This window comes from Mus pahari, chromosome 1 (assembly GCF_900095145.1).
Source record: "Mus pahari chromosome 1, PAHARI_EIJ_v1.1, whole genome shotgun sequence".
Taxonomy (NCBI): Eukaryota; Metazoa; Chordata; class Mammalia; order Rodentia; family Muridae; genus Mus; species Mus pahari.
The window spans coordinates 110564313-110578161 of NC_034590.1; the positions used below are offsets into that span (position 1 = coordinate 110564313).

The window sequence follows — 13849 nt, forward strand, 5'->3', positions numbered from 1 at the left end:
CGCTTCAGGGAGAGGACTGCGGTGGAGGACACTGGATCCATTGGGGGAGGGGAGAGGATGGAGCTTCAAACAAAGACCCCAGGGTCTTTGTCCCAGTCAGCCTCAGGGACGATCCCCTCCCCCACCAGGGTGCAGGGCCCACTAGACCAGTTGGTCCCTAAACTCCACCTCCCTCGGGTATCAGCCGGGAATGGAACGAGGTGGGGCGGGGGCGTTCATGGCCTTTCTTCCCGGTGTCCTCAGCCACAGATTCCTAAGGGAGCAGGGCTGAAAAGGCCTAGGGCGATTGTTGAGATCCGGTGCTCGTCAGGGTTGCAGGATTGCAGTCAGGAGCCCTGTCTGTGGGCGGAGGCCAGCACTTTGAAAGTCTGCTGAGGAAGTCTGAGCTGGGAGCACACCTCACTTGGGCCAATCAGCCCAGAGCTAACGCAGCAGCAGACGCGCTTCCGCGTTGATCAACAGAGGTGAGCATCTGGGGCGACTCCTGCCACTACCTACTCAGGGGCCCGCCCACACCTGGTTGCCTCCGGGGCGGGACCGAGTAACGAGCCAATGGGGCGTGGTGGGAGAAGGGCCGCCAATGGGAGTGGGTATGGGGCGGGAGACACACGCCTCCGAGCTAATGGGGTGCTGTGGGGCGGGGCGTGAAGGCCGGGAGCCAATGAGGCCGTGAGGTTGGGCGCGCCGCGGCGCTGGGACAGCAGGTTGAGGCGGCACCGAAGCGCCTAAGTCCGGGAGGCCGGCAAGTACCCAGGTGAGCTGTGCCGGGTTCTCGAGACTCCTGAGCACTGGGCGCGGTATCAGGGAGCCCTCTTCGACCGAGTAGAAGCGGATCTGGGTGAAGGGACGCGTGGTGGCCGTGCTGCACCTGCGTCTGTCCGCTGCGCAGTGGGACGTCTGGATCCCGCGCTGCCGGGGATCAGCCGTGAGGCGGGCTGTGCCCCCCCCAGTGGGGCGGGACCACCAGAACCCAGAGCACTGGCTGGTCGGGAGGGACTAGAGGCGGACCGGGGACTGGCATGGGGCAGAGGGAGCTCCTCAGGTCTGGGGTTGGTTCGGAGATGGAGGTCTGTCTGAGTTGTGACTCTCAGCCTCTCCCAGGCCCAAGACTGTTCCCTCCCTGGGGGGCGTTTCCATGACTGTGGACGGCGTTGTATTTGCATATAGTCACTACTAGGTGCCTGGGGACAGTCGCCCGCGTGAAAAGGGTTGTGGCCTTTGAGCCAGGTGACCGGGGGACAGGAAAACCTGGACCTGGTTAATGATTCTCTCTGTTCCTGGAGTGGGGTGGGTGGGGCAAGAAAAGGCTGGTGAAGGAGGGGACGCCTCAAAATGCTCATGAGAGCCAAACTAGTTCCCCAGCCACTCCAGGAATGTGTGGCCTGCGGGTGGGGCTGGGCACAGGAGGGCAGGGCTGAAGGGCCACAGTCCTGAGCCAGTTGTTGTGGCAAGCCAAGAGAAGAGGAGATCCAGGCTTTGGTGGAGGTAGATCTGACCTGATCTCATGGCCTGTGCCTTCCCCACAGGACAGGGATGGTCTTGGAGCTTATGGCCATGGAGCTGAAGGTCTGGGTGGACGGCATCCAGAGGGTGGTCTGTGGGGTCTCAGAACAGACCACCTGCCAAGAAGTGGTCATTGCGCTAGCCCAAGCTATAGGTGAGTTTCTTGGGGACAAGGAATCCAAACTGGTGGGGCTGTGGTCTAACAGCATCTTCCCTTCCATTAAGGGTGGGGTTGACTCCCCTTTGATTGCTCTATTCTTCAAGCCAGTAGATAGAGGGGGGACATATGCTGAACCTGTTTCTCCTCCACAGGCCAGACAGGTCGATTTGTCCTTGTGCAGCGTCTTAGGGAGAAGGAACGACAGCTGCTGCCACAGGAGTGTCCAGTGGGAGCCCAGGCCACCTGTGGACAGTTTGCCAATGATGTTCAGTTTGTCCTGAGGCGGACAGGGCCCAGCCTGTCTGGGAGGCCCTCCTCAGACAACTGTCCACCCCCAGAACGATGCCCAGTTCGTGCCAGCCTACCCCCAAAGCCATCGGCAATACCAGGCCGTGAGCCACGCAAAGCACTGACCTTCAACCTTAGATGTCCCAAGCTGGTCCCCAGCCCATCTATTCCTGAGCCTGCAGCCCTGGTAGGACCCATACCAGACTGCTTTGCAGACCTGCAGGACCTAGAGCTCAGGATACAGAGGAATACCGAGGAGCTGGGCCATGAGGCCTTCTGGGAGCAAGAGCTGCAACGAGAACAAGCCAGGGAGCGCGAGGGACAGGCACGTCTACAAGCACTGAGCGCAGCTACTGCTGAGCATGCTGCCCGGCTGAAGGCCCTGGATGCCCAGGCCTGTGCCCTGGAGGCAGAGCTTCGACTGGCTGCTGAGGCCCCTGGTCCTCCTTCAGCTACAGCGTCTGCTGCTGAGCGCCTACGCCAGGACCTAGCCACCCAGGAGCGGCATAGTCTGGAGATGCAGGGCACCTTGGCCTTGGTGAGCCAGGCTCTGGAGGCTGCTGAGCATGCTCTGCAGGTGAGCCCAGATCTAGACCCCTGTCAACTTCGCTACCTGCTACACAGCCAGTCTCAACTCTCCACCTGCTGCACAGGCAGTTTGGGGATCTGATATAGAATCAGACCAGGGAGCATACTGGATATGGAAAAGAAGATTGTGGCCTTGTCCCTGAAGGTCCTCTGTACCCCCAGGCCCAGGCTCAGGAGCTGGAGGAGCTGAACAGGGAACTCCGTCAGTGTAACCTGCAACAGTTCATCCAGCAGACAGGGGCTGCATTGCCACCACCTCCACAGCTGGATAGAACCATCCCGAACACACAGGTCAGAGTAATTCTGGGAAGAGGTGGTGGTGGTGGCTACCCCCAGATCTATCTCAGCTGACCTGCTTTCCCCACAGGACCTTCTGCCTCCAAATAGAGAAGAACTCCAGGGAGTCCCCCAGAGCCACATCCTAGTGCCCAGCCTGAGTCCCGAGGGTATGTTTCTCTCCCTACCCCCATTTCCACCCTCCCACGCCCCCCCCATCCATGGGAAGGGCCCAGGTCTGGTCTCAGCCCATTCAGCCTGTGTCTTTCTCACAGTTCCCCCCATGAGGCAGAGCTCCTGGAGGTAGCAGTTCCTGCCCAAGTAGGGATCATGAAGACAGATGAGCCAGCGCAGCTGGGATGAGCCACCTGGATAGTAGGAGAGTGTGATCACAGGATTCTTTCCCTAAAGCTAAGATGTCCTGCGGTTTCTGCTTCAGGGCAGGAGGAGTGCTGGCAACTGTTATCCTAGTCTCTTTCAAATCTCCCAAGTCCTCTGAAGAAGTAATAAATGGGTACATTTCAGAACTTAGCAGGCCCCAAAGGCATGGAGAGAAGTGTGGACAGTGTATTCACCCTGTGTGTGTGCCTGCTATGTATGTGTGCTGCCTTCCTTGCCCTGACAACCTCAATAAATTACCTTTCAAAGGTGCTTCAGTGTGCCCTGAAGTTGCACTGCAGTTCAGAACCTGAGGCCCACATGGTTGTGACTGCTGGGTTTTTGAGAAAGCACTGTAGCTCCCAGAGCCCTATACTGTGAGTGTGTTCCTAGGGGTGTTTATCTAAGCCACTAGCCTGGTGAGGCCTGCCAGTTCAGCCCTGGCCTGGGTTTGTTTTGTTTTGTTTTGTTTTGTTTTAATTTGGTTTTTGGTTTTTCGAGACAGGGTTTCTCTGTGTAGCCTTGGCTGTCCTGGAACTCACTTTGTAGACCAGGCTGGCCTCGAACTCAGAAATCCGCCTGCCTCTGCCTCCCAAGTGCTGGGATTACAGGCGTGTGCCACCACACCTGGCCTGGCCTGGGTTTTTTTAACCTGGACCCTTCTTCCCTGGCTTTCCTTGTTTGGCCTGTGTGCCACCAGCATCAGGAACTGAGGATGCCAAGACAAGCTAGACCTGCCCGTCAGGTTTGCTGAGAACTTGTGGGGGCGAGTCCTGAACTCCTAGGTCAAGTTTGTGACTTCTGGGCTGGCTAGGCCCAGGGAATTTTCCCTAGAAAACTTTGTTAGCCCCAAGGTAGATATGGACATTGAATGGGTAGAGCTGCCCCTCTCTTCTTAGGGCGAGTAAAGCCTGATTGTTAGCCTCCAGCTTTGACATCGAGGCAAGGATGCTTCCACAGCCCAGCCCTACTCCCACCCTGGCTCTTGAGCTGATATTGAACTCTTCCAAATTCCTGCTTATCCAGCAGGCCGTATACTCCTAGCTCCCGGGGCTGGAGATTTTTGTGAAGATCGGACCCATCGGTGACAAGATGGGTACACCATAGATTATGAGTGTCTTTACACCATATTAATGAGGACACTTGGGACCAGCTCAGCCTTCTCTTCAGCTGGCTCCTGAGCTAGGTTCAGTGTTCCTCATTTCTTCTGGGCCAGCCAGAAAGGGGATGTGAAAAGCCTGCAATGGAGGAGCAAGGAAGCCATCCATGTGAGTTCAAGAGGGCTGCTCAGAGGTCAGGGCCACTGGGAGCTCACTCCTGAGAGGCACAAGTAAGACCATATTTTCCTTCCTTCCTTCTTTCTTTTTCTTTTCTCTGTGTGACCCTGGCTATTCTGTAACTCACAATATAGACCAGGCTGGATCCACCTGCCTCTACCTCCCCAGTGATGGGTTAAAGGCATGTACTACCACTGCCCGGCAGACCATATTCTTGCCTGGAGCAGGAAACGGGGAGAGGCTAGGCCACAGAGGGAGGCTCCTGATCTGATGTCAACAGGCCAGAATGCTCCTGTCTGCATTCCAGCCTGAGCCTGTTGTAGCCTAGACCTGCCTAACCTGTGGCCCCCCGGCAGGCAGGGTCAAACAAAAGGTCACACAGAATGGATCCTAGAGTGTAAAAGCCACTAGAAATGGATCCTTGGGGGGAAGACTGGGGTCTGAGGAACCTGATCCTACCCCCTCCTGAAGCCCTACCCACACGCAGGAGAGTTGAATAGACTTCTTGGCACTGGTTCTAAGCCCATTATGGTTCATCTCCCAAAGCTAAGCACAGACTAGTAAATGCAGTACCCAGAGACCACCCCACCCAGGGAGCTAGGCAGGGCTACACACCACAGGCTCCCTATGTCCTGAAACGTGCTTGTCCCTCCGGAGGCCCCTGCCCAGGCCAGGCGTGTGCAGTATGCTGTTCCCAGTGGCATTGAAGGATCTTCCAAGCCCCCTTCTTCAGGTAGCCACTCTGCTTTGAGGGGAAAGACTGGTAGAGCTCAGCCCCTCTGTGCCTGTTTTCAAGTGGACAGAATCCCATACTCCACACAGTTGCTAGACCACTTTGAACCACCAAGCAAACCTTTTAATTAATGAAAAGTTTACTTTGGAATTTTGTAACATGACTTGGGAAACAATAGTATGATGTATGCTGAAGCAAAGAACAGACAAGCTGCCCACAAATGTCTGGTCCCCGGCAGGGCAGGACCTGGCTGAGTGATGTCAGGACCTTACCAGCTGTCAGTGTGGGGTAGTCTTGTCCAGGCTCTGTTAGGCCCCCACCTAGTCGCAGTGGCCTTGTTCATTTCCAGCAGAGAAGTGGATGTAAGAACCCTGGTTCAGAGGATCTCCGCAGCAAGTAGCTCTCTAAAAATAAGAGTCAGCTTCATAGTTTCTTAACCCAGAGGCCGCATGACCCTCCCCATTTGCAGAGCACTCTGAATTTAATACCAGTGCCAGTCTAGAAAGGTCTGGACTAAGCCTGCCCCTCCATCTCCAGGGACTGGACTGGCTCTAGATGTCCTGGCCCTGTAGCCTATAGATTCCCTGGATGTCCTTTTCCACTTTTCCATGGACTTGAGAACACCTCGCAAGAGTGCCCTGGGGAAAGGCTTGTCCCAGGAGACCATGGAGAGATCCATGGTACCGACGGCCTCACTGAAAGTGGCAGTACCAGGCAGAAGCATTCAGCTGCCAATGGCTTCCTGGAGGTGGCCCTCAGGAGGTGGGTCCTGTAGCTTCTGGTCCTGTTGACTGAAGTTCACACCTGTGCCTGCCCAGAGAGTCTCTGCGCTTGATGACTTTGACAGTGGCTCTTCTGGGGACTGCACAGCCTGGAACCCTAATACACATAAGAAGAAAGTTCCCTCCAAGAGGGTATCTGGCACAAGCTCTGACCCACAGGTGCAGGACAGGTGCAGCCCCCAGCCCAACGTGTCTCAGCTGGGCTCCTACAAGCAGGCCTGTCTGTAGGTACAGTCTTCTAGTGGCCTGCTACCACTGTCTCTCTGAACCCAGGTGACCTTCCTCCGCCCCAGAGTGGGCCATCTGCCCGCCGCCCAGACTCCGGTCACAGAAGGGCCAGGGGTTCGCGCTGCCCAGGGACAGATCAGCCGCTGTCACACGCACAGTGGGTCCTGAGCAACGCAGTGTGCGGTGGGCAGTGGCTGTCCTGAGCCTGGAGGGACTGTTCCGGAGGGTGGGCAAGTGGAGGGGGTCCTCTCCGCCCTCGCCCTCATCTCCTCTAACTTGGGCAACAGAGCCACTCCTCTCTTGTCCCCGGCCCAATCCCCATATCTCCCTGAGAAAAGCAGCCTCGAAGGTGCTCCCCCATCCGCCAACCTTGTAACCCTTCAATTTCACCTGCGACCCCGGCGCAGGGCCATAGCCAGCTCTTGAATCAACTTCAGTGGCAGCAGTGGCCACACTCACACCCAAAGCGAGCCCCAATCGGGTTCAGTTACCCCGCCCCATATGCAAATAATCTATCTTGCAGCCAATAGCTGCTCTAGTAGGGCCCACCCTGCAGGGCTGCAGCCAGTGAACATGAGGGGGAGGCATCACGCCCCGCCCGCCGCCGAGCAACCCTTCGCGGGCGAGGCCGGCGCGTTCCTTTCTGCACGTCGGCTTGGGGAGGGGCCGCCACCTGCTGGGCGGGGCTTGCCAGGAGGCCTTGCTGGACAGTGTCTCCCAGTGATTGGGCGTTGGTACAACCCAAGGCATGTCTTTCTTTTCCTCGAGCGGTGGTACGGCCCGGTCTCTGCATCTGGGCCTGGAGTTGGCACTGCTCCCTGATAGTGAAGTGCTTCATTGGCCCAGAGCAATGAGACAGCTGGACAAGGAAGGCCCTTTGAGGCAAAGAAGCAGCAGCCCCGCCTCCCAGACTGATGTTTAGGCGGGCTGGTTATTCCCCAACCCAGTCGAAGGACTGCTCCCCTTCGGAACTCATAACTCTCCAAGCTCACGTAGTCCTGGCAGTGACCCAGGGATGGCCTGGAAGGCCAGGGACACCATGCCCCCGGGAGGCACATACGCCCCTGTCTTTCTCCAGACCCTATAGATCCTCAAAGATGTGTGTCCATCTGGCTGTGAAAAGGGGGTTCTGTCTCTGACTTGCCTGGAGATCCCAGGGGTCTGACCCCAGGGAATCCCTTCTCTACAGTGAGATTTGTCTTTGCCATGTAAGCTACCTACTCTGGAGGGAGAGTCCTGCCGAGCTCTGGGCTCTCAGGGGGCTTGCCCCAGTCTTTTGAAAAGTAGGCAAAAGTGCCAGCGTCAGTTATTGGACTCCTCAAAAGAGAGCAAAAGCACTAGGATGGAGGTGCAGCCAGAAGAGACCTCCTTCCCTACATGCCTTCCTTGCCCCTGGTTGTTCCTGTGGAGGGAGAAATCATGGGGCATATAGCTCATAATCACTCAATAAGATGCAGCAGCTGCTCTTTTGCTTCTGAGGCAGAAATCATCTTTGCTCTTTCCTGTCTACCTCAACCAGTCTTCCACACCATCCTCAGAGATATCCTTGCTCCAGGCAACCACCTTTGTCCACCACAGATACCCTGGTCCTTGGCTCGGGGTCCAGCTTCCTCAGCTCAGCCTCTTGCCCCTCAATCGTCTCCCCTGCTTCTGTCCTCGACTCTTTGGCCTCCATATATCATCCTGAATCTTATAAAGTGTGGGCTGGAGCCAGCCAGCCGCCAGAAACTCAGCCTAGGCAGCAAAGAACTAAGGCCCTGGGCCAAATCTATACGCAGAATTTGGGCATGGCGACCACATAGGAACGGAGCACAGAGAAGCCAGGAGCTGCCTCGGTTTCTACAGAGGGTCAGGAATTGAAGTCGGGGCTGGTGAGATGGCTCAGTGGGTAAGAGCACCCGACTGCTCTTCTGAAGGTCCAGGGTTCAAATCCCAGCAACCACATGGTGGCTCATAACCATCCCTGTAACAAACTCTGATTCCCTCTTCTGGAGTGTCTGAAGACAGCTACAGTGTACTTACATATAGTAAATAAATAAATCTTAAAAGAAAAGAAATTGAAGAGTCAAGCTGGAAGTGCTGATGGACGCTTGTGAGAACAACAGAGAGATTATACCCCTGTAACCTTGAACAGAGGCAGGAATGGGAGGATATGATGCAAGTTTCAGGCCAGCCTTATGAGAGAGAAAGAGAAAGGCTTGAATCATCTCCTAGGAATTATTGGGACTCCTGAGAAGGTTCACATCTTGAGGGTAAGGCCTAGGTTCAGAGGAAAGATGTCAGGGATTAGGGAGAGATAGGGAGAAGCTTAGGTCCTTCCTGCCTTTGCTAGGGTGTTTCCCACCTGCATCTCAGAACGTCCCATCTGAAAAGCAACCCTTACCGCCCCGTGTCACCGGCGGGTATATGGTACTGTACAAACGTCTGTCCAAATCCTATTATGGACTATAATTGTGACGTTGCAGAAGTAGTGCGGGTTGTCTTTGCAGATGATTAAGAGAAAGATTTTTTTTTCCTTATTATTTTTAGCCAGGGTTTCATTGTACCTGGCTGGCCTGGAACTTGCGTAGCTGTCTTCAAACTCACAGAGAACCCCTTGTCTTTGTCTTCCAAGTGCTAGAATTAAAAATGTGTAGCTGTAGCTGAAGGGATCAGTTGGGCTCACTCCTCTTTAGAGGACCTGGATTTAATTCCCAGCACTCACAGAGTGGCTTAGAATTATAACTCTAATTTTAGGGGATACAACACTCTCTTCTGACTTCTGTGGGGATCCAGAACATACATGGTACACAGAAAAACTTGAAGGCAAACACACAGAGAAAGAGAGAGAGAGAGAGAGAGAGAGAGAGAGAGAGAGAGAGGGAGGGAGAGAGAGTTTATATTCCAGCATGCAAAGCTGAAAATGGATATTTGAAGCCATTATGATTTAACTGGCAGGCCCTAAATCCAATGACAGTGTCCTTATAGAGAACACAGGGACAGGAAATAAGTCCATGAGGAAATACAATGCTGCCAAAGCCAAGGGAAACCCGGAGTCCCCAACTGAGAAAGGCGGGAAAGATTCCTCCATACCTATGTAGAAAGCATGACCCTGTTGGCCTGGCTTAAATAATTCTGACATCTGGTGCCCAGAACTATGAAAGAATAAATTCTGTCCCTTTAAGCCACCCAATTTGTAGTCAAAGAATAAATACAACTGCCTTGCCTGTAACTCTCTTAACTGCCTCGTTCTTACCCAGACCAGCTTACTGCGCTTGCTTCATCTGCTTTTGGGAATCCCTTGACTGGTCAGCATTCTTCTTCTGTTTTATGTTCCGTTTTTTTTTTTTGGGGGGGGTATCTTTTCCCCTTTTGGTTTTGTGAGGCAGAGTTTCTCTGTGTAACAGCTCTGGCTGTCCTGGAACTGTCATTGTAGACCAATCTGGCCTGGAAACTCACAGAAATCTGCCTGCCTCTGCCTCCTGGGTGCTGGGATTAAAGGTGTGCACCACTACCATCTGGCACTGTTTGGCATTCTTTTTCTTTCTTCTTTTTCTTCTTCTTTTTTTTTTTTCCAAGACAGAATTTCTCTGTGTAGCCCTGGCTGTCCTGGAACTCACACTATAGAACAGGCTGGCCTCGAACTCAGAAATCTGCCTGCCTCTGCCTCCTAAGTGCTGGGATTAAAGGCATGTGCCACCACTGCCCGGCGACTGTTTGGCTTTTTGTTTTGTTTTGTTTTGTTTGAGAACAGGGTTTCTCTGTATAGCCCTGGCTGTCCTGGAATTCACTCTGTAGACCAGGCTGGCCTCGAACTCAGAAATCTGCCTGCCTCTGCCTCCCGAGTGCTGGGATTAAAGGTATGCACCACCACTGCCTGGCTCTTTTTGGCTTTTTTTTTTTTTTGGTTTTTCGAGACAGGGTTTCTCTGTATAGCCCTGGCGGTCCTGGAACTCACTCTGTTGACCAAGCTGGCCTCGAACTCAGAAATCTGCCTGCTTCTGCCTCCCGAGTGCTGGGATTAAAGGTGTACGCCACCATGCCCGGCTCTTTTTGGCATTCTTATTGCTAGGTATCAGGTAGGGCAGAAGACAATGTCTAGGCTTCGGTGTTGACCCAGCTCTGTATTACTCACTGTTCGGATGACAGGGAGCTAAACCCTCTGGAAGAGGCTGGACAGAATAAAGGGAATACACAGCTTAGTTACACCCCTCTATACATGCCAAGAACACGTATGTCATTTCTATGTCTGTACATTTCTATGTCTGGGCATGATTGGTTGATATCTGTGTTACTTGCACTTTACAGGTAGAGGCAGAAGGATTAGGAGTTCAAGGCTATCCTTAGCTACATGGCATGTTTAAGGCCAGTTGGGATATAATAGGTCTTATGTCAAAACAAAAAAAAGGTACTACCTATGCTGGGTTTGGCCTGGTTTGGCAATGGGCAGCTCCCTGCCAGCACACTTGATAAGCATGGGTTGACATGACTGTATAGGTTGTATACTGCTCAAGGATGCTGAGGAAGAGTTTTTCATGTGTCACTGTGGATGCATTTGTTTATTATACGAGTTCTTCCTTTTTTAGCAGCTTCCTCCCACAACAAAGGCAGCTGCAGAGGAAGGTAGGTAGAAGGGGCTGGCTCTTGTCTCCGGGGGGCTTCAGGTTCTTTAGGGGCGGCTAGTCTTTCTCCCTCCCAAGGGGCTCAGTGGGTGTTGACAGGTGCTCCCCTATCTGATGATCTTCACCAGGTAGGCAAGGTTCGTGCAGAGGAACCAATATATGTAGGGATCCAAGCTGAGAGGGAAGAAGAGGTGTTTGTTTCAGAGTGAGGGTGGTCTCCCAGGCCCCCCCTTATCATGCTGAACCCAAAATAAAGCTCTTTCCCTGTATTTGCCCAACTAGTATTCACAGTGGCCTCTGCAGCAAGCACGATCAAGATCCATCCCTGTCTTACAACAAAGGACACTAAGACACAAAGAGGCTGAGATGCTCACCTAAAGCCACACAAGTGATGGTCTAAAATACCTGGGTCTAGATTGCATCCTCTTCCATCCGGATGCGATTGAATGGTCCACAGAAAAGGGAGGACAGGACGTGTTCCAAGGGAACTGTTTCTGACACAGTCCTTTTTTCTTTACTTCCAAGCAGTAACAATATTTTTAAAGTTATTAGTTCTGTGTTTATATGTGGGTATATACACAAGAGCAGGTGCCCTCAGAGGCCAGAGGCATTGAATCTCTTGGAGGTAGAGTTGAAGAGGGTTGTGAGCCACCATGGGATTGAACTCTGGTTCTCTGGAAAAGCAGCAGTCACCTTTCTAGACCCACCATTAGGAATATTGATATTGAAGCCAGGCGTGGTGGCCCACACCCTTAATCCCAGCACTCAGGAGGCAGAGGCAGGGGAATTTCTGAGTTCGAGGCCAACCTGGTCTACAAAGTGAGTTCCAGGACAGCCAGGGAGGGCTATACAGAGAAACCCTGTCTCAAAAAACAAACAAACGGGGGCTGGTGAGATGGCTCAGTGGGTAGGAAAGAGCACCCGACTGCTCGTCTGGAGTTCAAATCCCAGCAACCACATGGTGGCTCACAGCCATCCGTAACAAGATCTGACTCCCTCTTCTGGAGCGTCTGAAGACAGCTACAGTGTACTTACATATAATAAATAAATAAATATTTACAAACAAACAAACAGAATATTGATATTTCTCCCCCCTTATTTTTTTTTTTTAAGATTTATTATGTATACCGAGTTCTGTCTGCATGTATGTCTAGAGGCCAGAAGAGGGAGCCAAATCTCATTATACATGGTTGTGAGCCAACCTGTGGTTGCTGAGAATTGAACTCAGGACCCCTGGAAGAGCAACCAATGCTCTTAACCTCTGAACCATCTTTCCAGCCACAATAGTTCTCCTTTTTAAACTCCTTTGAATTGCCTCTTCTTAGCTACTTCTACTTATTGCTCCCTTCCCAGCAAATTTACTACATAGTTACTATGCTGGCCTTTCCTGTTCAGTCTCCTGAGTTTCTCTACACTTCCTCCAGGATTGATACTCTCAGAGTCTCAGTAGCCTCTACCTTACTCTCAGCCCCATCGTTTTTTGAGTTAAGAGTCTCATGTAGTCTAGACTGTTTTTGAACTCCCTATGTATGCAAGGACGACCTTCTATATAATCTTGCCTATGCTTCCATATCTAGTTTATTTTGTGCTAGGGATTAATCCATGACTCTGGGCATGCTAGTCAAGCACCCCTCTATCTTAGACATCCCCCTGCTCCCAAGTCCTTCCTTTCTTTCCTTTGAGACAAAGAGGGTCTCTTTGTAGCCCTGGCTGTTCTGGAACTTACTATGTGCACCAGGCTAGCTTTGAAATCACAGGGGTCCACCTGTCTCATTCTGAGATTAAAGGTTGTGCCACCCTGTCCAGCCCCAGATCCCTTCTTGATGTATGTGCTTGCTTGTCCTTTCCTTGTTTTCTTCAGCGCCCCCACCCTTGAGTTTCTTTGTAGAATCTGGATGTTTTAGCACTGAAAGTCCCAGGTTCCAAAGCTGGTCCCCACTACCACATTTTATCTCCAAGGCAGCCTTTTGCCCTCTGCTCTCTGGGGATAACCCTAGCTTTCCCTCTTCTATGTAGACTCCCATCTTCTCATCTTCATATTCTTCCTTTCCTCTTCTCCCTGCCTCTCACACCCACTTTCTCCACTACAGTCTGTCTGTCTTCTTCTTCTTCTTCTTCTTCTTCTTCTTCTTCTTCTTCTTCTTCTTCTTGTTTTGTTTTTGTTCGAGACAGGGTTTCTCTGTGTATCCCTGGCTGTCCTGGAACTCACTCTGTAGACCAAGCTGGCCTCGGACTCAGAAATCTGCCTGTCTGTGCCTTCCAAGTGCTGGGATTAAAGGTGTGCACCACCACTGCCCAGCTATATTCTGTCTTCTATTCCTATCAAAAGCCATCCCTTCTGAGCCACAGTGGTCCCTGGACCACAAAATGGGCAGTTGAGTCCAGTGAGCCATGGTTGCCACCTGTTCAGTATCTCAGTGCCCTGTGAGCCCTTCAGCCTCTAGGTCAGTCTCAGTTTTGTGGGTCTGAATTTTCCCTCTGAGTCCTCTCGTTTTTTCCTGCCCCTAATCCTATTATGCTTTCTCCCTTCTCACCAGGGCTTTATGCATACTAGGCAAGAACTAATCAGTTCTACTGCCAGGCGGTAACCTCTAGTTCCGTTCTTTCTATTAATTATCTATGCTATACAATTAAGTTCTTCACAGTGTTCACAATTTACTGTGCCTCCCCTCACCGGGCTGAAGGGAACGGAGGAGCCCGCATGTACAGGATCCATCATGATTAACTGCATACTCCTGGAAGGGAACGCGAAGGCCCAGGGGACATCCAGAAGCTTTCCTCTAGCGCTCCTGCAGCCGCGGGCTGCAGCTAAGTCCAGCCGCCAGGAGGAGGCGCTCACGAGAGGGCCGGACAGTTGTGGGCGGAGACGGTCGGGGGCGTGGTCCCGGGGCCGCTCCCATTCATCCGGCGGCGGATGGGGAGTCGGACTGTACCAACTGCACAGAGGTGCGAACCACAGCCTGGTCTAGTGCACTGGTGAGAGCTCGAACAGCACATGCCCAGCAAAACACTGGTCTCCTCCGACAGTACTTGTG

At 52.7% G+C, this 13849-nt stretch overlaps 1 protein-coding gene across 1 annotated transcript; it reads left to right on the plus strand.

Moving 5' to 3' along the window:
• Positions 1–679: 679 nt before the first annotated feature.
• Rassf7 (Ras association domain family member 7) lies at positions 680–3466 on the plus strand. Its single transcript, XM_021210357.1, has 6 exons — positions 680–754; positions 1527–1657; positions 1816–2528; positions 2702–2830; positions 2907–2985; positions 3091–3466. Exons 2-6 carry the CDS (start codon positions 1534–1536, stop codon positions 3120–3122), a joined length of 1077 nt encoding a protein of 358 aa, XP_021066016.1. The 5' UTR covers positions 680–754; positions 1527–1533; the 3' UTR covers positions 3123–3466.
• The last annotated feature ends 10383 nt before the right edge of the window (positions 3467–13849 follow it).

What these genes read in the sequence shown, in the direction of transcription:
- Rassf7 (XM_021210357.1), top strand. Translation starts at nt 1,534, where the DNA reads ATGGTCTTGGAGCTTATGGCCATGGAGCTGAAGGTCTGGGTGGACGGC. An exon ending in TGCGCTAGCCCAAGCTATAG is followed by an intron (nt 1,658 to 1,815) that starts GTGAGTTTCTTG and finishes TCTCCTCCACAG; the next exon opens with GCCAGACAGGTCGATTTGTC. An exon ending in CTGCTGAGCATGCTCTGCAG is followed by an intron (nt 2,529 to 2,701) that starts GTGAGCCCAGAT and finishes CTGTACCCCCAG; the next exon opens with GCCCAGGCTCAGGAGCTGGA.